Raw genomic sequence first — 26433 nt, forward strand, 5'->3', positions numbered from 1 at the left:
TGCAACATCTCACAGTTCATTCCGTCTTGGCTGCCGAGCCTTTATACTCCGCTCTTGCGGAGAGATATCAACCCCAGACTCACCCCGCGCTGGGGCAAGTGTTAGGATCAGCCGTGGGGCCAACAACCCTCATCCTTCCCTGTCGTATCATGGTCTGCCGTACCCTCTTTTAATCCTGGTGATGTGACCACTGGTGCATCGGTCCGACGTCGGGGTGGAATCTGAGTAGAATGAACTCGAACGGGAAATGTTGTCTGACGACTAAAAGGTGACACAAGTGTTGAACAACATGCCCGGCCACTCACGAGGCCAGTTCGGTGCTATGGCCCTGTCCGGGACTCCGAAGCATTGAGCTCAACCCGACCTTTCTGACTAGTTGTTTTACGAGGCTCATTGAACTAGTTGCATCCATGGAATACTAGTCCTGCAAGTTATTCGGCTGCCTAATCGTGATCGGCCCCTCCGCCCTAAGCATGACGTAATAAAACATATATTATCCACAATAGTGGGTTGATCTTCTCACATATTCCTCTCGTGGGTGTACTGCGTAGTAAGGTTTCAAGTTTGAAATGGCAAGGATCAGGGCCAATTAAAGGACAAAAAGCCTCAAGGTACATGGCCTTCCATATAATTCCAGCTTATGAAGGAGGTAGCGATAATGTGACGTGGGGCAAATTGTGCATTCAGGGAGTCTTATCTTGTGACCGCCAACGGGGTTTGTCATCCACTAATTATTATTAGCGTAGCTATACGGCACTTTTGATGGTCAACCCGCCGGCTTCAGGCCCGCCTTTGTTGTAACCGTCGAGCTGGCCGTCAAAGTGACATTCTACTGCATCTTTTCAGCGATCAATTCCAAGTAAATGGCACTTTCATGACTTGAACAAACGACTGGCACATCCCTGGGCCAAATATCTGTTTGATTGGTGCGCTTCCCGCCCTTGGAATTCAAGAAAAATACGCGGTTCCAGCAGTGTATCGTAGTGGATGTGGTACGCCGACGACCGGTCTATAGTCACATGGTTAAACGGATGACCCATTAGATGTGTGGGAGCTCTAGATTGACTTCCGTCCTGCATTGTCCCGGTTGATAATGGTTGACGCAGAGGAACTCGTGGCAATAGTAGTCACGGCATGGTTGTAGGCCGCAGATGTAGATCTGAATATCATTAAGAATTACTGGAACCTTTTTCACTACCTAATTCATGTGGGTGCCCAAGTCTTGGCCGTTCATTTTCAATTCGTCGATCTTCCGCACAGCCACACTAGAGCTCTCGCATATTTAAAGGCACAGAATTCCACAAATTACTACGAACCTTTAGTTGTCTTGATTTTTCTGGGCTCCTTGTCGAATTTGTTCAAGAATTTCGCGGTATCGACCCCGACTCCTTGGGAATCCGTGATGACTGCATCCAAACTTGTAACCAACATTAGCACACTGGACGTGCCAGTATAACTAATGGAGACCGGTAAGGCCATGAAGAGAGACCGCAATTCTCATCTCAAAACAAGATGGATCCCCGAGATTCCGGGCTACAGGCGGGACCGATACAGAGATGTCACTTGACCAAATTTACATACAAGGAAGGAGAAGCTATTTGGATATTAACTGGAGAATCTAGGCAGAGACATACAGGCTCTGCCTCCCGTTTCAGTTCTTAATTAGTCGCTACCCGGAACCCAGAGGATTAACTTTGAATATTTTATACCACAAGAGTTACCCTTGGGAGAATCAATACGCTCTATTTCTACCTGGAGCAATCAAAGTTTCGCCATGTTGACCATAATAGTCTTCCTCTCAGTATAGGCGCGCATGGCCTCGATGCCGTTCTCTCTTCCGATTCCAGAACTCTTCGTACCGCCGAATGGGGCATTGAGGAAGCAGAGACTTATACAATTTACGCCCACCATGCCTGACTCAAAGTCAGCGGCCACTCGGAGGGCTTTGTTGATATCCTGACTAAAGACTCCAGCCATCAAGCCAAACTCGGTATCGTTGGCCCTGGCGATAATTTCATCCTCGGTCTTGAACTTGTTCAGGACCGCAACGGGCCCAAAGATTTCGTTGCGGCAAATCTCGGCATCCGCATCAACGCCTTCAAAGACGGTTGGTTGAATGAAGAAGCCCTGGAAAAGAGTTAGTGGTTGAACATACGGCAACGTTGACTGGGAATCACGTACCTCAGTACCAATGCGGCCGCCACCAGCAATCAAGGTGCCCTGACTTCTGCCACGCTCAATAAAGCCTGTGACTCGATCGTATTGAGCTTTGTCAACCAGAGGGCCAAGAGTGGTTGTCTCCGCATCGGGATCTCCGGCTCCCCTGGCCTTGTCCTCCATGGCAGCCTTGTACGCCGCTACAAATTTGTCGTAGATACCTTCTTGAACGTACACTCTGCTAGCTGCAAAACACACCTGACCGGTGTTGGCAGTGATGGCATTGGCGCACCAAGCCACAGCGTTCTCAAAGTCACAATCATCAAAAACCACAGCTGGACTCTTGCCACCAAGTTCCAGCGTAACTCTCTTGAGGTTGCTTCTTGCCGACATCTCTTGGATTTTGCGTCCCGTGGTTGTTGAACCAGTAAAGCTGACCTTGTTGACCTTCATGTGGCTGGCGAGAAGTGCCCCAGTGCTTCCGTCACCGGACAAGATCTGGAAGACACCAGGAGGGAAACCGGCCTCCTTGATGAGAGTTCCAAGAGCCAGGGCCGCAAATGGGGTCTTTTCCGAGGGCTTCAGAATGAAGGTATTTCCAGTGGCAAGAGCAGGTCCAGCCTTCATCCCTGAAACATGTTAGCTTGGTTTTGATAGAAGAAGATGTGTCAATCTCGCTGCCAATGGTCTTTCACAATGGCGGACAAGAAAGGCGTTCAATACAACTCACCAATATTACCCAAGGGCCCGTTCCACGGCACGATGCCACAGGTGACGCCAAGAGGCTCATTTGTTACAATCTTAAGGAACCCGTCATCGGCGGGAAACGTCTCTCCTGGAAATTTGTCTGTATACCCAGCGAAATAGCGGAATCCTTCACCTGTGTTTTACTCTGTTAGCTGTCGATCAATGTGCCTCAGAATGTGGGGCAAGCTTACATGCGAGGTTGATCTCGAAAGAACCGAATGACCCAAAGGGTGCGCCCAGGGTAATTCGAGTCAATTCCGCAAAGGTATTTCCATTGGCTTCGATCAAATCGGCGAGTTTAAGCATGCAGTCGCGCCGCGTCTTAGCAGGGGTGTTTCGCCAGCTCTTGAAGGCCGTCGCCGCAGCAGCCACTGCGATGTTGACGTCTTCCTCACCAGCAAGGGCGACATCGTTTGCTACCAGGCTATCATCCCTGGGGTTGTGCACTTCGAGCTTCTTGCTGTTCTTTGACTCGACATACTGCGTGATTCAATGTTAGAAATGGACGTTCTGCGGGGATGCGGCGTCTTTACCTCATTGTTGATGAAAAGCAGCTTGGGCAACTGGTCCCGACTGTGTGGAATCTTCAGTGCCTCATTCGCAGGCTTCACCGTCAAAGAGGCGCCGAGTGAAGTCATGATGGAAATATGGGGAAAAGGATTAAACAGGTATGCAGATGTCCCAGCAAGCAGGAAACCGGCGTTCTGTCGCCACACTTTAACTTATAGAGCTGCAGACACGGTCCACGGAGCGGCGGGGTGCCAGAGCTCCTCGCACTCCAGTGCCAGCCATGAATCCATCCTTCCCAGCGGCGTTAGGATATTCATTTCCGCATGAGTCGTGTAGTGACGCAGGGTACTCCAAGTTTGACTCGGATGCCCTCAAGCGATGGTCTTGGCGCAATTGGTGGGTATGCATTTGCGGGGAAGTGGATTTCCCCGCAACGAGACCTGTGACATGGACTTCAGGAAGTGGACACCCGTGCCTCGGTAGTTGCTGGCTGTGAGAGATTCGTTTGGATGCTCTGGAAGGTGTACGTATCATAGCCTGCGGGGGGCTTGGTGTGGTGATAAAATACATGGGCGGTCCACGCATATCAAGCCGTTATGACAGTGCAGCTCCGAGACAGCCAGCATTATTCAAGCGCACATTATCCAAAATGACCGTCATTGCCAATCTGCCGTCCACTATGAAGGCGGGCCAGTGGGACGTGGTATGCTCTATTCAATTCCCATGGTTTTGGAGAATATCAACTTACACTCGTAAATCAGGACCAACAGAAGGTTGTCGTCAACAATGTCCCTGTCCCACAGCCTGGCCCCAACGAGTTCCTTGTCAAGATGCGGTCTGCGTCCCTCTGTCACAGTGATATGATGGCTATCAATGACAATAAGGAGACTGTAACTCTTGGTCACGAGGGCCTTGGGCACATTGTTTCAATGCATCCGTCATCAGAAGGCAAGGGGTTTCAAGTTGGCGATGCCGTTGGTTTCCTCTACATCTTGGGCTGTTGCTTTGAGTGCAGCGGCTGTATGATCCACAACCTCTTCTGCGAAACCGGCAAACAGAAGCTCCAAGGTTTCACAACCGACGGCTTCTTCTCCGAGTATGCCATCGTTGATTACCACAACGCCGCCAAGTTGAACGAGAAACTGTGGAACATGGACTCCGGCTGTGCCATCTTCTGCGCTGGCATCACAGCGTACCATTCCATCGATAGCTGCGAACTCCAACCTGGAGATTGGTTCGGAGTCGTCGGGTGCGGCGGACTCGGACAGATTGCAACCCAGTATGCCAAGGCTATGGGTTTGCGTGTCATTGGTGTTGACATTCAAGATGGGAACCTCGAGGAGACTCGGAAACAAGGCGCGGATGCTGTCTTCAACTCAAAGGACAACCCAAACTATGTTGAGGAGATCCAGAAGCTTACAGGGGGAGGATGTAGCGCCGTGGCGGTGTATACCAACAGCCATCGTGCCTATCAGGCAGTGCCATCGATAATCAAGTTGGGGGGAACTTTGATGGTCATCGGTATTCCCAAGGAGCAACTCAGCGTCAGTTACATGGATATTGTGATGGGGCGATTCAGGATCAAGTCGGACAACACGAGCATTCCACAGAGAATGGGCAAGGCGGTCGAATTCACAGAGAAGCACGGAATTATGCCTGTGGTAGATGTACGAGGCGGGCTTGAGGCCCTCCCAGAGATGGTCAAGGAGATGCAGGAGGGCAGGAATCGCACTCGCACCGGTGTGGTGTTCTCGTAATTGCAGCATGACACCCTAAGGGGACTAGGATGAGATAATGATACTTGGCCTTGAAAGAAATATGGTGACTTAAGTGACCCGACTGGGGTTGTCTAACCACTAACTCTCAAAGTCCTCAGTGAATGTGACTTAACTCGGAAACAAGCAGATACAAATACCATGAATCACTAGATGATATGCGAACGACTCATGGTCGAAAACATTCGTACCAAAGTAGCCATATACTATAATTAGGTAGTAGATTGTTGGTAAAGGTAGCGTTCACGTCGAGATTCTTCTACAGCCACTATGTGGCCACGTACCAACCTTGCCGTTGCTTCATATTTACTTCTATTACGTACTTTGTTAAAAATAAACAGCTCAAATAGATCGATTCTAAGTATACTACAGTCTTGCCCTTTCTGTTCCGGCTCCGTTCTCAATCTCAATCGCATCTCTCTTCGACCACTCCTTCATGACTTTGCGTTGTATTTTGCCACTTGCGAGTTTAGGCACCTCGTCGATAAAGACCACGCCTCCCACCAGCCGTTTGTGCTTAGCAACCCGCTTGGCGATCCAGTCCTGGACATCTTGAGGAGTCACCTTTCCCTGTGAAGATTCCTGGATGACCACATAGGCTCTCGGCCATTCCTCTCCCTTTCTATTCAGGGTGTTAGTAACCAGATTGAAAAGAGTCAATAGATGGGGAGGGATTCTTACATGGTAATTCCAACCACTGCTGCATCGGCGATGTCCTCGTTCTCCAAGAGAATCGACTCCAACTCTGCAGGGGCTACCTGGAGTGCGTTGACTTTGATGAGCTCCTAGGGTAGTATTAGTACCAAGTGCAAGTAATTGATTGATCGAACGAACCTTCTTGCGATCAACGATCCAAAAGAATCCATCTTCGTTCCGGACAGCGATGTCCCCTGTTTTTAGATAGCCATCGCCGTCAAAGCTTTCTTTGGTGGCCGCGTCATTCTTCCAGTACTTCATGCAAATGTTGGGTCCCCTGATGTAAATCTCTCCCGGTTGTCCGACAGCAACTTCCCGTCCATCATCATCAACGAGTTTGCATTCGCAGTTGGGATCGAGCTTGCCAACCGACCCTGTGTCATCTTGAATGCCTCCGGGTACATGCAACGCGCCACATGTGACCTCGGTCATACCCCAACCCTGGTTGATCTGTATTTGGAAGCGTTTTTGACACTCATTCTGGAGCTCCCGGGACAACGGGGCCGCACCGCACAGCACATCTTTGACGCTGGAGATGTCGTACCTTGCGGTCTCGGGTCGCTTTGACAGCATGACAAGGATGGGCGGTGCGATTTGAAGACTAGTGATTCGGTACTTTCCGATGACGAAGAGGAAATCTTCATATCGAAACTCGGTCATGATATATATCGGAACGTTGAGTTTGATGGCCATCAGAATGGTGTACATCTGGCCATAAGCATGGTACAATGGCAAAAACCCAATCCAGCGCTCCCTTGGTCTAGATTCGAATTTATACGGCTTGTGGGCGTAGCGCATGAAGACAGTCTGTTCGACATTGGCGATGAGGTTGTAGTGAGAGACGCAGACGCCCTTGGGAAGGCCTGTGGTTCCCGAGCTGTAATTAATCGTTGCGACGGTGTTGGCCGAATCCCGAGGGCTCATTTCAGGCCACAGCCAGGCATCTCCCTGCTCAGGAGTCCCCATCATGGCTCGCCAGTCGGGAATGCCGTGTCGAACAGGTGCCTCGGAGTCGGAGAACTGAAAGATGCGGTCCTTCGAGAGACCAGCCTGGGATGCAGCTTCCAAGATGGGCTCAAGCACCTTGGGGTGAACCAAAATTGCCTTGGCTGTTGTATTCTTCATTTGGTGAACGAGTTCTGATCATTGTTAGAGTCATGTCTGATTGGAGCTTGAAGAGTGAAGCGACGTGCCTGGGACCGTGTACGCCGGGTTAGCGCCACTGAAAATGTAACCTGCGCCAACGATTCCCAGAAATGCGACCGGGACAAATATGGAATTGGGCGAGCAAATCATGACGACATCTCCTCTCTGAATCCCCAAACGTTCGAGGCCGTAGCCGAGCCGTCTCACCCATTGGAGGAGCTGCTTAGGGGAGAGATTCTTCTCGTCGGGAGTTTTGCTGTCCAGCCACAATGGCTCCTCTGACGCCGGCGCATCTCCAAACAGGTAGCTGAGGACGTTTTTCTGGGGGATGTCGAGGACAGGGTACGGCGATGTGACAGGCATGGTGACGGCCGAGGGGGGCGAGTGCTTGCAGAACCCGGTAATGAACAACAAAGGAGTCTCTACGCAACAATTGAAATCTATAAACACACGACAAAAGATGGTGAAAAGGTTGAAGCCACGCTTGTTCCCTCGTAAAGCTATAAGCTAGGTGCTCTGTGGACCCTGGTCCTGGCCGCCACAGCCCGAGGCCCCGAGGGAGCTCTCGGCAGTATACCGCCAAAATAGCCCATAGCGGACTAGCCGTAAGTTAGGCTCTGTAATCTACGAATGGGCCGCTGTCTGGAACGCGAATTCCAGGTCATTTCGCTCTAATCGTCAGGGTCGCTCAGCCGGGGCGGGGTAACCGGGGGCCCGCACCCGGTTCCTCCGTGCCCCGCAGAATTCGCCGGGCCCGCGGCTAGTTCAGGCAGGAACTAGCCACGGCTATATGTCGTGTCAGCGCCACTGCGAAATGAAGTCTGATACGTGCCAGAACGTCGAAATACTCTCGAGTAGCCGCCTTGGGGAACTTCGTCGTCGCCAACTCATTTTCAGTCCCTTCAATTCGTCATCATGTCACAGCTCAAGGATTTCGACACCCTCTTCTCCCTTGAAGGCAAGACCGCCCTCGTCACTGGCGGCTCCAGAGGCCTTGGGCTGCACATGGCCACGGCATTTCTGCGATCTGGCTGCTCCCTCGTCATCATAACGGCTAGGAAGCGAGAGGGAGAGCAGGGCATTGACCAAGCAGTCGACAAGCTCAACAAACTACCCGGCATTGAAGGCAAGGCCGTGGGCATTGCAGCCAATGTGGCAAACACAGAGGATATCCTGCGTCTTACCAGCGAAGTGAAAACTCTCGTTGGAAATAGGGGCCTCGGCATTTTGGTTTGCAATGCAGGTGCGGCTTGGGGATCCCCATTCCTCGAAGCGCCCTCCTCGAGCAGCATTAAAATCTTGGACCTAAATGTTCGAGGTGTCTTCGAACTAGTGCAAAAGTGAATACACCGCCCGCCTCCATTTAGATTGAATCTATTGGCTAATCCAATTCCAGATCTGTGCCGCTTATGGAGACCTCCGCAACTAAACAGAACCCAGCAAGAGTTCTAATCATCAGCTCAACAGCGGGTACCAATGTGCCGCATGTAGGTGAACATGGAACTATCATGTACTCGACTTCGAAGGCTGCGGTAAATGTAAGTCAGAACGTTAATACCGTGGGCGACATGTATTGACCAACCCATTAGCACCTTGGTCGCAATCTAGCCGTTGAGCTGGGTCCTCGCAACATCACCACCAACATCATTGCACCAGGTTTCTTCCCTTCGAAGCTGGCCCAGGGCCTCATCAACAATTTAGGTGGAATTGAAGAGCTCAGCAAGGATAACCCAGTGGGACGTTTGGGTGAGGCAGAGGATATTGCCGGGGTTGCCGTGTTTCTCTGCTCCCGTGCAGGTGGTTATGTGTAAGCTTGATTGAAATCTAAGATGGAGTGCCTGATTGCTAACATTTCACAAGAAACGGCGTCGATATAGCAGTTGACGGCGCGGCTAGGTTATCGGCGGGACGGCTTTCTAGGCTCTAAGACTAAGTTGAGGGGGTTATTGAAAAAGACGAGACGTGAGGATCCAGCAGAGATATCAAATATTGGACCAATTGGACTTTGGGATGGCTTGAGATAACGTCCATCAATTCTATTTAACATATACCTGTGTGCGAATTGCAGTGTTCTCGTGTGCCAAGCGCAATACTCTTAAAATAACGTACAATTTGATAATAACTAGCCCAAACCGTTTGCTTCTGTTGCTTCAGGAATAGTATATAGGATAAATCGAAAATACTGGAATATAGCTATTCGTATACATATCTATTAGGCTTCATTGTTTGAATGTAAACGATAATTTGGTTTAAAAAAATTATTTTGACTCTGCTCAGTTACTTTTTGTGGCGAAGACATCTCTTTCTCTCACACCTCCTGTCTATCATGGCCCCTTCGTCATCTGACCATCGTTGACTTTATTCTCAAGCACAATGCCGGAGCTCACTAGGAGCTTCTTCCCGGGTTCGATCCCACGCCAACAACACTTTACTTAGCTTACCTCGCAACCTGTTAACCTCAGCAGCCAGGAAATGGACACCTTCGCGAGTTTTGTGGCAGAATGGGCTGTAACTCAGCCCAATCGTTACACGACCCTAAATATCATTCTAGGCAGTGTCTTCAATCCTTGTAGCTCAGATACACGCGGCAACCCGATGCCCTCGCTGGGCATCCAACACGGAACAAGACTGGGCTTACCATCGGCAGTCGCCGCGAAGACCACTCAACCTCGAGTAACGACCTCGAGCAACGATCAACTCCGGCTTTGCCGGCTTGTAGCGCAATCGTTTTCCCTCCCTCGAACCCGGTAGATATATTTGGTTGGGTCTGTTGCATATGTCATAATTAAGAGGGTAAGCGAGTCAGCATTCTTTACATTCACACTTGGGAGCACTGAGTTGATGAATTATTACCTTCTCTAACCACTGTGGTGAGTTGCAAATTTTCCCCCAAACGCCTCACGTGTTAGCAGCTGACACAAAGAAAAAACATTCGTCAACACAAGCTTTCCTAGTTTCCCCCGTAACTACGGCATCATTGGTGACAACTTGGTTATTGATGACAAGTTCCGAAGGTTGTTGGGGCATTACTCTGGTCAACCCGAGCGTGCTTCTAAAATCAACAACCTTATCCGATTTCTTGACAGTCGACCTGATTAATGGGCGTTAATCTGCGCAGCGGCAATATCAGGTGCTGCTCAAGCCCCTGAATTTTTTACGGGGTGCGAGTCGTGACGACGACGATGTCGACAACGGCAATGAAGGAAACGATGACAATGGATATACAGTCGAGGAGTGGCTTAGGGGGTGGCAAGAGTATGTCAACAGGTGTCATGGTGTAAACTAAGAATATAGTAAAATAAATAAATACATGGTTATAAAAAGATTGCTTTTAAATGCTTATTTAATTTACTAATAAACAAACTCTTTACTAAATGGTATCAATAGACATCCATAGGTATGTCGAATTGGTATTAATGGGTGCTCAATTCTACACTCTACTAAAGCTGATGAAAGGGCGCCCAGTTGAGGCTGATGTCACACAGCTGGGAGCTGGGAACACCCGGAAATGTCCACCGGGAAATTTCACCCAGCAGGATTCCATTTTGGGCCCCTGTTTATTTGGACACCACACACCAGGTCGGAGAGACCTCGAATAGTCCTAGTCCTGGCTCAGGAATGAGGTACCGACAACACGGCTGAGGTTTCCCGATCCCCTTGCTAGTCGAGTTCTTCCCCGCCTCCATCCCCACACCCCACACTTCCCCAATATCAAGCGTCTAAGCGACTCCGCGCCATCTGTCACGAGGGGATACATGACGAAACCTGGCAAGGCGGCTGGCCGTAGACTCGTGAATTACCTTATTCTCGTGTCAATCCGAGTCATGGACACCCTCCCGCCAGCCCAGCTCCTGACTCGCGCCCAGCCAGCTGCTCCGCTCCGCATGCAGAAGCTCATTGACATGACCAGGTCTGTTTCGCTGGATTCCAGCCGGGGGCAGCATTAGTTCCGGGGTGATTGAGCAGACTGCAGGGAAAGGGAAGATAGCCGTGGGTTTGCCCGGTTCGACAGTGTGTGCCGTTTGCCCTGTGGAAGTTGTATACCCGGCTGATCAGCGCTGATGCAAGCTAGCTCTGGGGTGTATTTATTAAGAAGCCCTTTCCCATTGCCTCCTCCCATTTCCGTTCTTCCTCTCCAAGCTCACGACAAATACCCCTTGTCCGAAATCGTCTCTCGGGTTTCACTCTCACTACATTGGAGCCACATACATTGGAACCCTCATTCAGGTCTTGGACTCGACCACTATGTCGCAATCACCACTCTCCGGCGCCGCTAATGCTGGCGAGCTTGACGCCAGTCGACGACTTGTCAATCCTATCCATGCAGAAAGGCACGTGCGCATCATTTGCGTTGGTGCTGGCGCATCGGGTCTCTTGATGGCATACAAGATCCAAAAACACTTCGAGAACTTCAGTCTTCAATTATACGAGAAGAATCCCGAAGTCTCTGGAACTTGGTATGAGAATAAATACCCAGGGTAAGTCTTCTGTTGTTCTGATAGTTGTTCGTCACATATACCAAGACTAACGATCCAAAGTTGTGCCTGCGACGTCCCCTCACACAACTACACCTGGAGCTTTGAGCCAAAGCTAGACTGGTCGGCTGTCTACCCCCCCGCGAAAGAGATCTTCGAATACTTCGACGGTTTTGCAAATAAATACGATCTGAAGCGGTTCATCAAGACTCAGCACCAGGTTGTTGGCGCCTACTGGAACAACAGCAAAGGAGGCTATGATGTCAAGGTCAAAGATCTTGTCAGCGGCAAAGTTACTAGTGACCATTGCGACATCTTAGTCAATGCCGGCGGCATCCTCAACAACTGGAAGTGGCCTGCAATCCCCGGGCTGGACAATTACAAGGGAACGTTACTCCACACTGCGAACTGGGATGAGTCAGTCTCCTTGGAAGGAAAGCATGTCGGTCTCATCGGTAATGGGTACGCCTTTCTCTCTCTGCGCGCAATGACATGAACCATGCTAATATGTCCAAGATCTTCCGGTATCCAGGTTCTCCCCGCCATCCGCGAGAAGTGCGCCAAAGTGACGACTTTCATCCGAGAACCCACCTGGGTCTCCCCCGTTCAGGGTTTGGAACAGCACCTGTTCACGCAAGAGGAGCGTGATGAGTTTGTCAACAAACCGGGGTCACTCACTAAGTATCGCAAGGGCATTGAGACTGGTCTAAATGCGCAGTTCGGAATTTTCCTCAAGGACAACCAAGTGAACCAGGATACCCATACCTACATGCTGCAGCAGATGAAGGAAAAGATTGGCGACGCATACCTCGAGGAGAAGTTGGTTCCCCAGTGGAGTGTTGGTTGCCGCAGACTGACACCGGGAGTCAACTACCTCGAGTCTTTGACCAAACCAAACGTCGAGGTGGTTTACGGAGAAATCAACTCAATCACAGAAAGAGGTCCGCTCTGCGACAACGGGAAGGAGTATCCTGTTGATGTTCTAATCTGCGCCACTGGATTCGACACCACATTCAAGCCTCGTTTCCCTGTCATCAACCCTCAGGGCGACAACTTGCAAGAGAAGTGGGCTGGTGATCCCGAATCTTACTTCGGTGTCGCTGCTGTGGATTTTCCGAATTATCTCTTCACTCTAGGGCCCAATTGCCCCATTGGAAACGGCCCTGTCCTTTCTGCCATCGAAGCCCAGGTTGACTGGATGTGCAAGGTCATTGACCGTTTCCAGACCACCAATATCGCACAGTTCTCACCGAAGAAAGAGTCTGTTGAAGACTTCATTCAGTACAAAAATTGGTTTATGAAGCAGACTGTTTGGGCAGACTCTTGCCGGTCCTGGTATAAGAGCCGCCCTGATGGCCCAATTCTGGCTCTCTGGCCTGGGTCAACCCTTCACTACATTGAGTGCCTACGCGATGTCCGTTATGACGATCTGGAGATCAAATACGCTGGCAACCGGTTCTCCTGGTTGGGTAATGGATACTCGAGAACCGAACTTGACCCAACCGCAGACTTGGGTTACTACATTCGAGAAACAGATGACGACCCCCCATTGAGCACTGCTGGACGTCGCAAAATTCTCAGCAAGAGTGGGACCGTGGTTGGAGAGAGAGAGATGGTGAGCTGGTCTAGCGGGCCTTCAGAGGAAGCTCCACAGAAGCAGACCTTTAGGCTCTAAGGATACTATGTTACAGTAATAGAGGAAGGAATGAAGTAAATGTACATAGATTGTTCCCATTTTCACAAGTACAAAATAGCAATTCCGCATAATCTTGATCAAAAAGCACAAAGATTCGGATAATAAACCAAGCAAAATACACAGCTAACTTAGTCCATTCGTCACAGCCTCTCTTCTATTAGCTAAACTGAAAGTTATACATTTGAGGCTGTAGCAGCCTCGGGACGAAGAGTCCAAATTCGCTATTCGAGCCTTGGGGGATGTCTAGAATATCCGAAAAGACATGTGAAGCTTCTGCACAAAGGAGAGGCATATTGCCTATCAGCCCCTGAGCAAGTAGCATGTGGTCATGGTGAAGGCTCAATTTCTCTCTCATGGACTATGGCAAAGAATTAATAACGATAAATTTCCCAGAATGATATGCATACATACCTCTACTTGCTCCATTGGCACAGTGCTGTTGCTCTCTGGATGAGCTACCTCTTCGAAAGGCGGGACATTGCCCTTTGGGAGGACAAAGGTCTGTGCAATGTCACGGAATTTTGAGCACCCTGCTAAAAGTTCGTTGACATCGCACACCTCAGTCACCTGCAGTCTTTCTAGCAGCTGAACAAACTCAGAGATGAGTTCAAGGTCAAGATGAGCATTCCGGCCCATTGGATCTGAGAGCACATCGGCGAGCAGAGTGATCGAAGCAGCAAGCGGATAGCATATTATTCGCCTAACACGTTAGCCGAGGATCCATATAGGGAATCGTGGATGTGCTACCAAATACATGTGAAGGGCTGGGATTCCATTGATCGCAGCAAACGAATTGTTGCTCGAGCTGCTGCTGCACAAATCCTCGGCGGTGAGGTTAAGTTCGAGCGAGTCCCCGAAGGATCCACGACGGAGGACGGTGAACACCTCGGCGCATTGCTATTTTGGAGGCGCCTCGCAATAGCTCCAATTTTCCCGATACAGTTGTAGTATGCAAAGTGCAATATAATGATCGGTAATTCCAGCTGTGTTGATGGAATCATGTCAACAGACGGTCGAAATTCCAACGGCAAACTCGTTATCCAAGCTTGCAAGTCGCTAGTGAGCTCTCTCACAGCGCTGGAGAGCTTTGTGACATCCCACTGAAGCGCAGTTTCAGAGAACAATTTGCTCTGGATTTTTGATTGGATGATTGCGAGTTCTGCTCTGTACCTAGTTGCGTTTATTTTCTCCCCCGTCTCGGACAAGCTCACAGCACCAAGCTCTTCTGGTGACCTCGCACTTGGGAGCGGTAAGCAGACATCATTGTGGTCGATGGAGGGAGATAACCCAGACTTCATCGCTTCATTGGCGTCGAGGATGTATATATTCCAGAAAGTTTGTAAATATGCATCCTTCTCAGAAGGTTGGACGGTGGAGTGGAATGATTTCCGGTTCAACCCAATGATCTGCGATAGTCGAGCTGCTGCAGAAAGTATTTGGGAAGCGGTTCGCATGTCTGCGCTTCCGTGCAGAAACACTGTCATGAACAGCAGCCCTTGACAGGCCAAAACATCGTTCCCTCTTATGATCAGTTCAGGGAAGACAGAGAACGAGTTCTTGAAAAAGGCCCATGCGAGAGACGAAAAGTCTCTGAAGCCATTGTTATCTGCCTTCCATTGCATGGTCATCGCAAGATATGAATTCAAAACAGCCCACCGACTCGGGTTTTCCGTGGAGTCTTCGAAGCCAGATGCGTGCTGCTGATCGAGGAGCTCCAGTAATGTTGTTTCAGTCAACAACGGATACATTTGGTTGATATCTTCAATGACCAACCCTACCAGTTTAAAAACCTTTGGATCTGAGAAGAGCTGAGTAAACATGGTCTTTTTGAATCCTTCTGGGTTTACATTGTTGATCAACTCCTTCACAAGTTCGAGTAGCCTTGTGGCTTTGGACATAAAAGCCAAGAGTGGCAAGGGTGGGGCACTTTGAGCAGTACACCCTGTCTTCTCTACAGCCGGCTCGAGGCTACTAGTTTGTGGGGTGGGGGCTGGGATCTCGATCTCTGGGGGGGAGACAGTAGAGCCTTCTTCAGGCACATCTGGCTTATCTAGATCCGTTGTCAGGGGTGGGAAGCCGTGTGTAAATCAACGTTTCAGACATACTCGGAGAATCAACATGGGATCCGCTAGGCTCGCAAGGTTCATCTGCAGGTTTAACTGATGACTCTAGTCTCTGGAGCCTCTTCTCCAGCATTCGGATGTATTCTTTGCTGCAAAACGGTGTCAGTGTTCGCCGAGCTCGGCCAAGATCGTCTCTACCACTTACGTCCTTCCCGGACCACGTGTTTTCCGAACACTATACTGGCATGTAGCCTTGCGAGTCACGCACGACAAACAAGTGGGTTTGCCGCCATCACATCGAATCCTTCGCTTTTGGCAGGGGAGACATGCCTGCTGCTGTCAGTGTACACGCCCCTTTGATCATCTCCGCCGTAAGGGAGATTGTACAATTCGGGTGAGGGACTGACATTTGAAATGCGTTTATTAGCTGAACCTGGCTCTTTCGGCATCTCGCGAAAATGGCTACAAGCAAAGTTGGATGTGATGTTAGGCAGCGCCAGAAACGCTCCGTCGTTATTGAAGGCACTTATTGGGGTGGGACATTCTTATTAGTTGATTCCAAACTGACTAATCTGACGTTCTAATCCAGCTAACTTTGAAGTGGTGTTGATGATGATTGGTTCGCTTGGCTAGAAGTGGACTGACCGCTTTTCTCTAGTTTTGCGGATGCAATTTGTATCCGCACTCAAACACATTGCCGTAGAGTTTGACTCCTTCAAAAGAAATTACACAAGCTGCAGACGGAATGATGCTGATATAATTGTCCTAATTGAGTCTAGCATTCAACCCTCAATCACGAATTTGCCCATCAGTTCCCAAGCTTGGCAATGACTTTCGCCTCCAAGCCTTCGTCGTCAAGGAGTCCGAGACCAAGAAGCTCATTGTCAACACGCTTGTAAGCCGCACCGTATTTGCCTCCAAGAAAGGCGGCCTTGAGCTGCCCTATCATATTGAACATATCCATTCCCGACTCTTGGATAGCTTTGGTTGACCTCTGGAGCTCGGCTTCGGCGTCGACTGCAGTCTCGGTCCACTCGACTCCCTTGGGTGAGTGCTTCTTGAGCAAAGCCATGAATTTGGCCTGGGTCAGCACGGTGTCGTGAATATACAACACAGAATTCTTCGTGTCTTTCGCCTTCTTCAAAGCTCCCACAACCGCTTTGCCAATGCTAGCCAAGCTGCTTGTGCTGAACGGGTGTATCCCGTTGTCATAAATGAGGGCGGTGTGGGCTTCGAAGTCAACAAGCGTGGGTGTCATGAAGACGAGATCGAGGAAAACACCAGTGGCGATGATGGTGTACTCCAATTCGCCTAATTCAGCCTTTTCTCTCAGGTACTCCTGAGTTGCCACTTGCGGAGCATACACAGCAAGTTGTTTGGCTACGGGATCGGTGGAGAGCGAACCCCAATCACACGGGATATATCGCTTGACTCCGGCTTTGATGCATGCGTCGATGATCAGCTTTTGGCCACCCAAGGCATGTCCAGCCACGGTGGAAATGGCGACATCCTGGCCACGAAGAGCATTCTCAAGGCTGGCAGCAGAAGCATAGTCGACCTCGGCAACTTCAGCCCCGGCTGGAACTCCTTGGATTGACTTTTTATCACGAGTGAAAACGGTTACGGCAAAGCCTCCGTCGATGAGCTGCTCGAGGATTGCAGATCCGAGGAATCCTTTCTGCATGGCAAGATGGTAATTAGTGATAGCCACTTATAATATTGCGAGCTCAACTCACCCCGATAAGTACAACTTTGTTTATGGCGCTCATTTTGTCGGTTTCTTGTTCTCGTGATAGTAGAATGATGGTGTGGACTGTGTCTGACAGAAGGATTTGAAGAAGTCCGACGAACTTCCCATTTATATAACTTCGTATCACACAATGGATCCACATCAAATACCCCGCTTGTAGTTTACATCAGCCATAGCGGATGTTTTTTGGGGGGGCGTTCGTAATCCCCCGCTTGGTCACAAAGCGGATGTAAATTGCATCCGCATATTGACTGAGCTTGGGACAACAACGGCATATTCCAGGAGCAAGTGCCGCACATTCCGGTACTAGCTCAAAGCTTCTGAGACGTGCAGCAGTGTAGAGTGTTCTGTATGCCCGGGTCACTCGGAAGCAGCATTTGACCCCCCTACAGAGCAGAGGCTATGGAAAGGGAGCTTAGAGATGGTTGGCCTAGAGGACGACTTATCTTGATAGCCTGGCTCAATAGACGGCAATCCATATAGCGCCCAACTTCTTAGAATCTATTTCTCCAAGTCCTTCGATAATTTGATAACAGTGTGTTTCTTTTGATTGGGGTGATTTTGAGTATACGATTGTGTATATAAAAGTGAGTGGAAAGTACTATACCCTAGGCCCTCAAGTTAAGGGGCGGATTCAGTTGTTGGACCTCCTGTCCTACTAGTCTTTAATTTCACAAGTAAATAGGATGTTCTGTCTTGGGTTATCCCATTGGCATGAAGATACGTTAGGAACACCACAGGAATAAAGTTGCACGTTGCGGACCAAACCAGCACATACGACCATAGGCGCTAGAAAACTCGGGATCCCGTCCGCTCTCCCCTAGATAAGCTGGCGACCGGCGGACTAGTAGTTGGGTCGGTGACGACCAGCGAATCCCTGCTGTTGTATGTTTTTTTTGGTGTTTTTGGGTCTCTTTTTACGTAGTGGGTTGACCTAAATTTGTGCCCCATCCGTAACTGACTTGGTCAACCTCACGGTTCCCAATATGTTGCGAATTATATGAAGTAGCGGTTTAAATCTATTAATAAAATTCTTAATAAAACTTGTTTATTTTTGTTTAAATTTTATATGTGTAGTTATTGTTGTATTATATCAAGCGTGCACTGTGTTCTACTCACACGCTATGGGGTAGATACGACTCACTTACTAAATAACGGCACTAAAGGACGAATTCAACAGGGTCTAGACTCCCACATTCGTTAGCATTTTCCACAAGTGATTAATTACCTTATTCAGGACTGTTGGGGAGAATAGGCTGTGTAATTAGGTCACGGTCGTGGACAGAGTATGATGAGGGCAGTTGCGTCCCCTTTCTTGGCACTTGACATTGGTACGCACGTCTCTCTATTCTCGGGATGGAGCATGCTAACAGTGATGATTTGTATCCGCACTATCTCTGTCGGACCGTTGGTACAACTTAACATATCGAAAAATCGGTGATTGAGTACCAGGACATGTCTAAGTTGAACAAGTTCGTGCGAATAATGAAGCTCAGTATATACAACCATCAATGATTTTATCCCCTAATTGAGACTCATGTTCCGTCTAATTATCCAGACCAGGGCAATTCTCTGAGGTGGTCGATGTAACCTCCGCGTAAGGATATGGATCTGTCCAGATAATATCAAATCTGCCACTGGGGTAGTTATCCACATCGTCGGCACCCAGTTCCTCCGCAATGTTGTTCAGGCGCTTATGTTCCCAGCTGAAAGTAATGATTAGCTAAAGGCCCATCGACTCGACGACTTGAACATACCAAATCAGAATGTTGCCACTTCCGGAGTAGTCGTTCACGGCATCTACAACACAGTCGCTGTCGTCCCGATCGCAAGATGTGTCGACGGTGAGACCGAGATCCTTAGCAAGAGGCAGGATAGTATCGTAAGGGCGTTGCCTCGACCCATCTAGTCTCGTTAGACACGGCAGTATTGGGACAAGCCAAGAACTCCTTACCAGATTTGTATGCCTGAGCCATGATGTACCCGATATTGTACGAAGAGCTTGCGCCAAACACGCTTCGAAGACACTGCGCTCGCTCCTTTCCTTCGGTGCTCAGTCCAGTAATATCATCATCGTCCGGCTTTTCGCCGTGACGAATCAAATAGACAGTTGGCGAGCAAGCCGCGACAGCAGCAAACAGGAAAAGTGCGGCGGGCCTCATTTTGTAGAGGGCAGGTATTGAATATCTAAAAAGTTTGTATGCTCGTTCACACTGAGTTATGAATCAGGGTCGGGTACCTTTATAGGCAACCTTCCCTGCACCGTCGCTGCACCACCTCTGGGAACCCGGGTGTGGCGGCACGGAACGGGAGGATCATGGACGTCGATCTCTCAGTTATTCAGGTTAGGAGGCCATGTTTAGTTGATATTGCGCGGAAACGCCCTAGCCTCCGATGTACTACGCTTACGCACGTGCAATGTTCGTGCGAGGTGACTTGCTCGAAGATATCCACAACATTGCATCTATCCATATTGAGACACCGAGGGTTGTATGCGCGGACTCAATATGGCCATGCTGGCGGCCACAACCAGTCTCGCACATCATAATGGCGGGAGCAGTATGTCATATTATCAGATTCCGACCTTGTGCGTTTTGGAGCGGTGTAGGTGTCGGGATGCGTCGTTGGTTGCCTGCTCAATCCTAGTTCTGGTTCAACAACTATCACCTTCAGGTTACCGAGCCAAACTATTGGGGGAGGTCAAGGAATAGTAGACCCATGTGCGTCATAGTCGCTTTCGGTATGGAGTATTGTCGATGCTACCTCGCAGAATCGCGATTCGAGAGCTCAATGCCGGGGGGCACCAGCTCCATCTTGTTATTTTAGCTCCGACCGGCATTAATGGAAATTCCATTGTACGAGCTATGGTGGAATGCCGGATTTGTTGATGATGGGAGCCTTGACGAGATGCTTTGTAAGTGAGTTCTGCCGAAAGATCCAGTTAGAGTTCGCTCCAAGCCAAAGACTCGTAGTCATATTTGAATCATGTCCTCGTTATGCCAAATAGCGACAGACTACGGAGTAAAGCATGCCGGACAAACGACGATTACCTGCCGACGTCCAGGCTGCCCTCCGGAGAATCACTCCGGTAATACCAGCGACTTCTCGGCGCGAAGCCCATTTCGTGCGGTGGTGGTGGGTAACCGGGGCCTTAATAATGCTGACTCGGCGGGGGACTACCAAAATCGTCACTGCCAGTAAGTAAGTGGAGAGCCACCAACACAGCTCGGCCTCTGCCAAGCCAGGGCGGCCGACGGGGTGGGAACGACAAAGACGGGCTAGGAGAAAACCTTAGGGGTTAAGCATGATTGCATCGACACTTGCAGGAGCATCTCGGTGGGAAAATGGGCGGCGGAGCGAGGGTCCAGGGACTCACAGTCTCAGGGCCCTACGTAATCGACCCGCTGGCGGCGATGGCGGCTCCGATTAGGCTGGTGGAAGTGGGTTGCAGGGCTGGAGCAGCGCGTCTCAAACCATCTAGATGCGGCATGGATTGGCCACCGATGGGGATTTTCTCGCTTACTCGTATGGGCATAAGAGAATCGCATCGGTTGGTAATGGCCAGTCAGCCACCAGCGCCGCCGTAGCTCAGGAGCTGGAGCTGGGGGACGCGAGCTAAGGCGGGTGGAAATGCAAAAACACAACATCCAGCTCCGTCTAGACCGACGTGCTCCGAGAGCTCAAATGCTGGCCTCTCCCTCCCCCTCCTCCGCGCCAAGTTCGCCAAGTTTGCGCTTGCATCTCTCTCTGGCTCGGCCAAGCCCATTGCCAAGTGCGCGCATCCGTCTGAGGTCTCTGTCCCAAGCGCCCAAGGCATCGCCAAGATGAACTGCAACGAACTCCAGGAACACGCCAAGCCGGCCTGCTACGTCGTCAAGAAGCCCCGAGCTCTGCAATGGTTCTACAAGGACCAGCTCTGCAAGGAGAGCGAGGAGGAGCGCCAGGCCGGTCGCTTTGAGCTGTTCCTCGACCTTCTCTGTGAGTTTATCTCTTCCCCCAATCTCTCCAAGCTCTCTTCTCCCTTGAGACGGGCCAATTACCCGGAATCGCAGCTAACACACCCTCCAAAGACGTCGCCATCGTCGCCAACTTCAGTGATGAGCTCGCCGAACACCCCGACGGGGACCACCTCGTCAAATACCTGCTCATTTTCGCGCCAGCGTGGCACATCTGGGTCGACCTGCGCGAGATCATGAACTCGTACTATACCGACGACCTGCTCCAGCGCCTCGTCATCCTCTGGGTCATGGCCCTCCTGGTGCTGTACGCCAACAACGCGAACTCCGCCGACGAGGATATCGAGGCCCTCCGTACCACCGTTGGCGCCTACGTTGTCGCCAGATTCACCACCATGTGCACCTTCCTCGTCACATCCATCACCGCGTACCAGCACCGTACCCAGGCTCGTCTCTTGGCTGGCTTCATGTTCGTCGGGCTGTTGATCACCATCCCCTTGTTTTTCGAAAGCGTCAGTCTCCGGGCCAAGATCGCTATCGTGGCCATCGCCATCTTTTACCAAGAAATTACATGGGCCTTGACGCTCAGTCCATGGATTAAGCGAAAGCTCAAGCTCACCTACAGCACGGCCGTCGATATCGCGCACGAAGTTGATCGCATGGCTGCTTTCTTCATTATCATCCTCGGCGAATTCGTGTACAGCATCATCGTCGGCAAGAAGACGGGGATCGGTCTGACGTCAGGCTATGTCAAGGCAGTCTGCACCCTCATCATCGCATTCAGTCTCAATTGGATCTATGCCAGCGGCGATGGCAGCGTCCAAGCCACTCATCCCATTCGACGATCCGCGTGGACCGCGTTTGGCTTTTTCTTGTTGCATCTGCCTCTTTCCGCATCCTTCCTGATCGGAGGCCACATTGCGGCTGTGGCCGCGGGAGAGTATCAGCTTGAGGACGGACAGCGATGGCTGCTTGGTGGAGGCCTGGGAGTTGGCATGTTCTGCCTGTGGATTTATGGCATGTTGTACCGTGTCGATGGCGAAAACGGCTTGGTACTGTCTCAGATTCCAAGGATCGCCATGCGGTTGGTAGTTGCCATCATCCTCATAGTCCTCCCCGAGACACATGACCACCTCAACGCAGAGCAACTTATGCTCGTCATCATGGGTCTCTTTGCCTTCCTGTTGGTTTGGGAGACGGTCGGTGGACTCTCCCGGACGTCGGGCGTGTTTGAGCCTTGGAATAACCGACATCCTCCAGTTGACGACGATACCGAGGCCCCTCTGCACGGATAAGGCGAAAGCTTGAAGGGGACAGCCAGGTAATTCCGGAGCTATGAGAAATAGAAAGAGCTAAGGGTGTGAGTAAAAAGGTCAGGCTACTAGACGAATACCCTTGTTTGCATTTTAAAGTCAGAAGATTTGGTCAATGATTGTTCTTGGGTCAATTACTTCGGTGTTTGGACGAGCTGAGAGGGAGAGGACTGATTCCGCCGACCCGCTACTGTAGTTGGGTAGTTACTCGCTACGGACGTTAATATGAGGCGGCTGTTAATACCGAGTTGCCTGTGCCAAGATTGATTAAGCACCTTGCCAAGCTGAAGTGACGCATGTGATCCAGTAGCGCCTCGACTACTAAGAGGCATCATCTGGGCCTTCTCGCGACTTCTAGCGTAGCCATACTCGGTGCTGTGCCGTTTGTTGCAGAGTCATGAGGATGCACCGCCACAATGGAAGCGACGGCAGCCGTTGAAAGAGAAGAATGGAATCAATTCGATTAGGCGTGTTCGGGTTCCCGGCCGTCGCACTCGCGTCCAGTGTGGCGCATGAACCCCCAACAAGACCAGGGGAGTCATTTGGTTTCGGCGCGGATCTCCCGGCTTCCGTGTGGCGATAGCGAATGACGGGATTCCTGAGACAGATTGTGAGGCAGCCCACTGCTCAAACCCGACTATCCAAGCTGTCCGAGCGGGCATCGCACCATGGCAGTTGCATGGGACTCGTTGGGCGGCGCGCATCGGGCAATCCAGCAGTGGCCGAACAGGGCTGGGGTTTTTACAAATGGCGGGGTCGGGTCCGCAGTGAGCGATTGAGGTGCAGCAGGCTCCTGCAAAAAGGGTCGAATGTGTCCATGCGAGAATGATCTTGGCATTGCCAGACCCCAATCGATGAGTGGCTTTACAGTCCCAGGCCACTGCAACCAGGTATTCGCATCATGAGCTTGGCATCGAGTGAAGAGGGGCAAAGTGGGCTACGCATGGGGCTGTGCTCGCAGCGTGCCACTGACGTTGTACCAAGCTGTCAGTGGTGGTTTGGGGGAGGGGCAACTGAACCCTCCATGGCCGCATCAGAGCGACCTCCTTCCCGGAGCGCCGTTCCCGGTGGGTACCTACCTACCTGGGTACGCAATGGATGGGCGAGGCAGGTGCAATGGCAAGCTGTGGCAAGTGGCCCGGTGGAAGGCCGCCAAGGGAGGAACACTGCCCGAGTGACGACGCTTCCCCCCCAAAGGCCTTAATAAATACCTTAGTCGGCGGGACAAGCGGCATCTGTCTATCCTCGTCCCTCCTCCTCCTCCACGAAACCCCTCTTTCTTCTCAACAACCTTAAAGCCGTCTCGTTTCAATCGCAGACGCCTCTCCTCAACTCTCATCTTTACTGCGACATCTCGACCCGTCGCGCCAGTATTCGACACCCATCCGTCGCAAACCGAAGCCTCCAGCGCTCTCGACCCCTCATCTATGGACGATTTCGCTCCTCCAAGCGGTCCCCCGCCTCCCAAGGCACCTGTGGTTCCCGAGGGATGGACTGCGCGATGGAATGATCAGTACAAGGAATGGTCAGTTTTTGCCTTGCATCCTTCCCCTCACTCATCTGATTATTTGCCCGCGCTCCTTTTCGTGCGCCTCGTATCGCATCCCATCGATCGCATCGCTGACTTCCTCTTGTCCCTCTAGGTTCTACGTAAACATTCACACCAAGCAGTCCCAATGGGATAAGCCTACTGCTCCTGCGTACCCAGCTGGTAACGGCGCCCCAGATGGCCCTCCTCCTGGGTACGTACATAGTGACAGCCCCGCGCCGTCCGATGTCAAGATCAACCCCTACGACGACCCAGTCAACAGATCCGGCGGCGGCTCTTCAAACACTGAGGATGAGGATGCCAAATTTGCTGCCAGGCTTCAGGCCGAGGAAGATGCTCGCGCCCGAGCCGGTCCCGGTGGACCCCAAGTCCCTCCCGGCTACGGCTCAAGTAGCCCCGCTCAAGGCTCTTATCCCGCAGAGCTTCCTCCCAGGGATCGAGGCAAGAGTGGCGGCGGCTTCCTTGGCAAGCTGCTCGGCAAGGGCAAGCAAATGGCCTCATCTCAAGGAGGCTCACATGGTGGTGGCTACGGCGGTGGTGGCTACGGCGGCTACCCACCCCAGCAACAACAGCAGTACTATCAACAGCAACAAGGCTATCCCGGACAAGGTCCCCCGATGGGCTACGGCGGCCAGCCTCAGTATGGTCAACCTCAATACGGCCAGTACGGCCAACCGCAATACGGTCAACCTCAATATGGCCAACAGCAGTATGGCGGCTACGGCCAACAGCAATATGGCAGGCCACAGAAGCAGGGTGGCGGTGGAATGGGCATGGCCGGAGGTGCCGCCCTCGGTCTGGGTGCCGGTGTCCTCGGTGGTGTCCTGATCGCGGATGCCATGAACGACAATGAACAGGAAGCGTATCAGGAAGGATACGGTAAGTCGACATCCCCATGTCCATATGCGGATGCAACAGCTTGCTAACATGCCTGCCAGATGATGGTGGCGGTGGTGACTTTGACGGCGGCGAGTAATTTCTCAGTTCTCAATAAAGTTGAAGCGAGCATGAGAATAGAGGTGATGTCGTTCACTATCGTATATACTTGACGAGAGAGCTGGGTTTGGTCGGGTTAATCCTGTTCAATGTTACGGCCGATAAGTAATGCATCGGAGAGATTGTGTGGTCGGAGATAGTACACGCTGGATTCAAGCATCGGGAGCTCTTGGATAGAGTGTCAATAACGAGATGACTGCGGTTTTCGTAGAACCAATTGGATGAGTTGCTCCTTGTCCCGTAGAAGGAGCAGGTTCCATTTCAATATACTCATATAAGGGTGGCTTGCTAAAGCCAACTCCTAAAGCTCAACATCTATACAACGACGTATCATGAGGCCCGCAGCTCTATGCATGCATATACCCTCATACCCGCACAAATGTTCGAGCACCTCATTATTTCTGATGAAACATAACATCACCTCCTCACACCCTGGCCCTTTCCGGTGCTGGCGCTGGCGCTTCCACTCCCGCTCCCGGTGTCCTTCTTGCCCGACCCGGCCAGGTAAGCGGCCATGTCGAAGTTGCCAAGCGGGTTGTTGTCGGCGCCACCCTGGCCGCCGCCCATCATGGTGCTCATGGGGCCCGACTTCTGTTGGGCTTCGAATTCGGCGCGCATCTCGGGGTCCACTGGCCATGGTTAGCTTGATAGAACGGAAGATGGGGAAGTGGAAATATTAGGCGTACTGTTCTCCATCAGATAGGGCATGCCGATGAAGATACCCATGCTAACGAGACCCATGAGGATCATGGGGTTCTTAAGGATAGTAAGGACGGAGACTAGCAGATTGTCAGTATAATTTCCAAGTAATCCGCATTGAGGGCCAAGGGTCGTCGCATCGCAATGCCGCCATGTAGCAGCCCGGCAAGGCCCAGAGCCCCCACCGATTCAAACTCACAGGTTGGCCTCTCCATGAAGTAAGACTTGGATCCCAGCGCTCGAACCTCAACGCCCCTCCCCGCACTCCCCTCGCGCACCGCCACAACCTCGCCCTTGTTCGCCCAGTCGTTCCCGCGGTACGTCTCCCAAGCCTGGATGGGGGCCTTGTCGTCGGTGGCAACGTCGATGCGCAGCGGGTGGAACGCGTCCGTCTGGCAGTGCACGTCGACGAGGTACGAGCCGGCGGTGACGTTGTGGAAGACGAACGTGTTGGCGGCGGACAGCGGCGCCGAGAACTGCGAGCCCAGGGAGCTCAGCGTTGCGTGCGTCGTCGCCGGCAGCGAGAAGGGGTTCGGCTTCGCGGGGAGGTACAGCGTCAGCGAGGCGGCGGATGCGGCGGCGGGGAGCAGGAGGAGCGTGAGGAGGCCCAGCAGGGCGTCTGCGGGGGTGGTGACGCGCATTGTGTGCGGGTTTGTGGTGGAGGAGAAATACACACGGAGGGCGGCGAGTCGATGGAGAGTGGTGACGATGGTTGTTCCGTTGGCTTGAAGCGATGTGGTGAGGTTGCCACAATCTGTGGTGGGGATTTCGTAGAAGACCAAGTGGGCCAATCAAGGCGGCTTTACGGGCGTGGCTGGAGCCCCAGGCTTGAACGCCTTCAGCCTCATCTGCTTCCCCATACGGCAAGGCAAGGCCCACATTCACATGCATCTTCAATAACACAG

General features: G+C 51.4%; 12 protein-coding genes across 12 annotated transcripts; 5 read left to right on the forward strand and 7 right to left on the reverse strand.

Moving 5' to 3' along the window:
• Positions 1 to 1761: 1761 nt before the first annotated feature.
• BGZ61DRAFT_530810 (aldehyde dehydrogenase) lies at positions 1762 to 3542 on the reverse strand (the record flags this gene model as incomplete). The annotated part of the gene is made up of 5 exons (XM_046253613.1): positions 1762 to 2127; positions 2182 to 2786; positions 2888 to 3037; positions 3096 to 3384; positions 3438 to 3542. 5 exons carry the CDS (start codon positions 3540 to 3542, stop codon positions 1762 to 1764), a joined length of 1515 nt encoding a protein of 504 aa, XP_046105803.1.
• Positions 3543 to 4063: 521 nt separating this feature from the next.
• BGZ61DRAFT_349296 (alcohol dehydrogenase) lies at positions 4064 to 5171 on the forward strand (the record flags this gene model as incomplete). Its single annotated transcript, XM_046240135.1, has 2 exons — positions 4064 to 4117; positions 4176 to 5171. 2 exons carry the CDS (start codon positions 4064 to 4066, stop codon positions 5169 to 5171), a joined length of 1050 nt encoding a protein of 349 aa, XP_046105804.1.
• A 359-nt stretch (positions 5172 to 5530) lies between these two features.
• Positions 5531 to 7469, reverse strand: BGZ61DRAFT_573955 (4-coumarate-CoA ligase). The gene is made up of 4 exons (XM_046256144.1): positions 7079 to 7469; positions 6024 to 7024; positions 5871 to 5974; positions 5531 to 5811 (listed from the first exon to the last, which is right to left on the reverse strand). The coding sequence occupies exons 1-4, from the start codon at positions 7392 to 7394 to the stop codon at positions 5556 to 5558; spliced, it is 1677 nt and encodes a 558-aa protein (XP_046105805.1). The 5' UTR covers positions 7395 to 7469; the 3' UTR covers positions 5531 to 5555.
• Positions 7470 to 7946: 477 nt separating this feature from the next.
• Positions 7947 to 8958, forward strand: BGZ61DRAFT_492698 (rhamnolipids biosynthesis 3-oxoacyl-reductase; the record flags this gene model as incomplete). Its single annotated transcript, XM_046250572.1, has 4 exons — positions 7947 to 8371; positions 8428 to 8569; positions 8621 to 8838; positions 8892 to 8958. The coding sequence occupies 4 exons, from the start codon at positions 7947 to 7949 to the stop codon at positions 8956 to 8958; spliced, it is 852 nt and encodes a 283-aa protein (XP_046105806.1).
• Positions 8959 to 9556: 598 nt separating this feature from the next.
• Positions 9557 to 10305, reverse strand: BGZ61DRAFT_476262 (uncharacterized protein; the record flags this gene model as incomplete). The annotated part of the gene is made up of 4 exons (XM_046248784.1): positions 9557 to 9566; positions 9670 to 9798; positions 9934 to 10122; positions 10190 to 10305. The coding sequence occupies 4 exons, from the start codon at positions 10303 to 10305 to the stop codon at positions 9557 to 9559; spliced, it is 444 nt and encodes a 147-aa protein (XP_046105807.1).
• A 971-nt stretch (positions 10306 to 11276) lies between these two features.
• BGZ61DRAFT_348665 (uncharacterized protein) lies at positions 11277 to 13181 on the forward strand (the record flags this gene model as incomplete). The annotated part of the gene is made up of 3 exons (XM_046240080.1): positions 11277 to 11509; positions 11570 to 11968; positions 12023 to 13181. The coding sequence occupies 3 exons, from the start codon at positions 11277 to 11279 to the stop codon at positions 13179 to 13181; spliced, it is 1791 nt and encodes a 596-aa protein (XP_046105808.1).
• A 56-nt stretch (positions 13182 to 13237) lies between these two features.
• BGZ61DRAFT_586976 (uncharacterized protein) lies at positions 13238 to 15100 on the reverse strand (the record flags this gene model as incomplete). Its single annotated transcript, XM_046256466.1, has 4 exons — positions 13238 to 13560; positions 13614 to 13902; positions 13957 to 14099; positions 14414 to 15100. 4 exons carry the CDS (start codon positions 15098 to 15100, stop codon positions 13360 to 13362), a joined length of 1320 nt encoding a protein of 439 aa, XP_046105809.1. The 3' UTR covers positions 13238 to 13359.
• An 811-nt stretch (positions 15101 to 15911) lies between these two features.
• BGZ61DRAFT_448501 (NmrA-like family protein) lies at positions 15912 to 17074 on the reverse strand. Its single transcript, XM_046245487.1, has 2 exons — positions 17002 to 17074; positions 15912 to 16943 (listed from the first exon to the last, which is right to left on the reverse strand). Exons 1-2 carry the CDS (start codon positions 17032 to 17034, stop codon positions 16074 to 16076), a joined length of 903 nt encoding a protein of 300 aa, XP_046105810.1. The 5' UTR covers positions 17035 to 17074; the 3' UTR covers positions 15912 to 16073.
• A 1487-nt stretch (positions 17075 to 18561) lies between these two features.
• BGZ61DRAFT_476266 (uncharacterized protein) lies at positions 18562 to 19177 on the reverse strand (the record flags this gene model as incomplete). The annotated part of the gene is made up of 3 exons (XM_046248785.1): positions 18562 to 18721; positions 18773 to 18920; positions 18970 to 19177. 3 exons carry the CDS (start codon positions 19175 to 19177, stop codon positions 18562 to 18564), a joined length of 516 nt encoding a protein of 171 aa, XP_046105811.1.
• A 1662-nt stretch (positions 19178 to 20839) lies between these two features.
• Positions 20840 to 22266, forward strand: BGZ61DRAFT_348476 (bacterial low temperature requirement A protein-domain-containing protein; the record flags this gene model as incomplete). The annotated part of the gene is made up of 2 exons (XM_046240063.1): positions 20840 to 20993; positions 21086 to 22266. 2 exons carry the CDS (start codon positions 20840 to 20842, stop codon positions 22264 to 22266), a joined length of 1335 nt encoding a protein of 444 aa, XP_046105812.1.
• Positions 22267 to 23711: 1445 nt separating this feature from the next.
• BGZ61DRAFT_530819 (uncharacterized protein) lies at positions 23712 to 24809 on the forward strand (the record flags this gene model as incomplete). The annotated part of the gene is made up of 3 exons (XM_046253614.1): positions 23712 to 23809; positions 23928 to 24712; positions 24772 to 24809. 3 exons carry the CDS (start codon positions 23712 to 23714, stop codon positions 24807 to 24809), a joined length of 921 nt encoding a protein of 306 aa, XP_046105813.1.
• Positions 24810 to 25246: 437 nt separating this feature from the next.
• BGZ61DRAFT_530820 (uncharacterized protein) lies at positions 25247 to 26169 on the reverse strand (the record flags this gene model as incomplete). Its single annotated transcript, XM_046253615.1, has 3 exons — positions 25247 to 25458; positions 25516 to 25608; positions 25728 to 26169. 3 exons carry the CDS (start codon positions 26167 to 26169, stop codon positions 25247 to 25249), a joined length of 747 nt encoding a protein of 248 aa, XP_046105814.1.
• Positions 26170 to 26433: the final 264 nt, after the last annotated feature.

This window comes from Ilyonectria robusta, assembly GCF_021365365.1.
Source record: "Ilyonectria robusta strain PMI_751 chromosome Unknown BGZ61scaffold_7, whole genome shotgun sequence".
Classification (NCBI taxonomy): Eukaryota; Fungi; Ascomycota; class Sordariomycetes; order Hypocreales; family Nectriaceae; genus Ilyonectria; species Ilyonectria robusta.

Excerpts from the sequence above, each read along its gene's own strand:
- BGZ61DRAFT_448501 (XM_046245487.1), bottom strand. The coding sequence starts at position 17,034 with ATGAGCGCCATAAACAAAGTTGTACTTATCGGG. Across the intron at positions 16,944-17,001 it reads ACAAAGTTGTACTTATCGGG|AAAGGATTCCTCGGATCTGC; the intron begins GTGAGTTGAGCT and ends CTTGCCATGCAG.
- BGZ61DRAFT_573955 (XM_046256144.1), bottom strand. The coding sequence starts at position 7,394 with ATGCCTGTCACATCGCCGTACCCTGTCCTCGACATCCCCCAGAAAAAC. Across the intron at positions 5,975-6,023 it reads GGATCGTTGATCGCAAGAAG|GAGCTCATCAAAGTCAACGC; the intron begins GTTCGTTCGATC and ends ATACTACCCTAG. Across the intron at positions 5,812-5,870 it reads GCAGTGGTTGGAATTACCAT|AAAGGGAGAGGAATGGCCGA; the intron begins GTAAGAATCCCT and ends CACCCTGAATAG.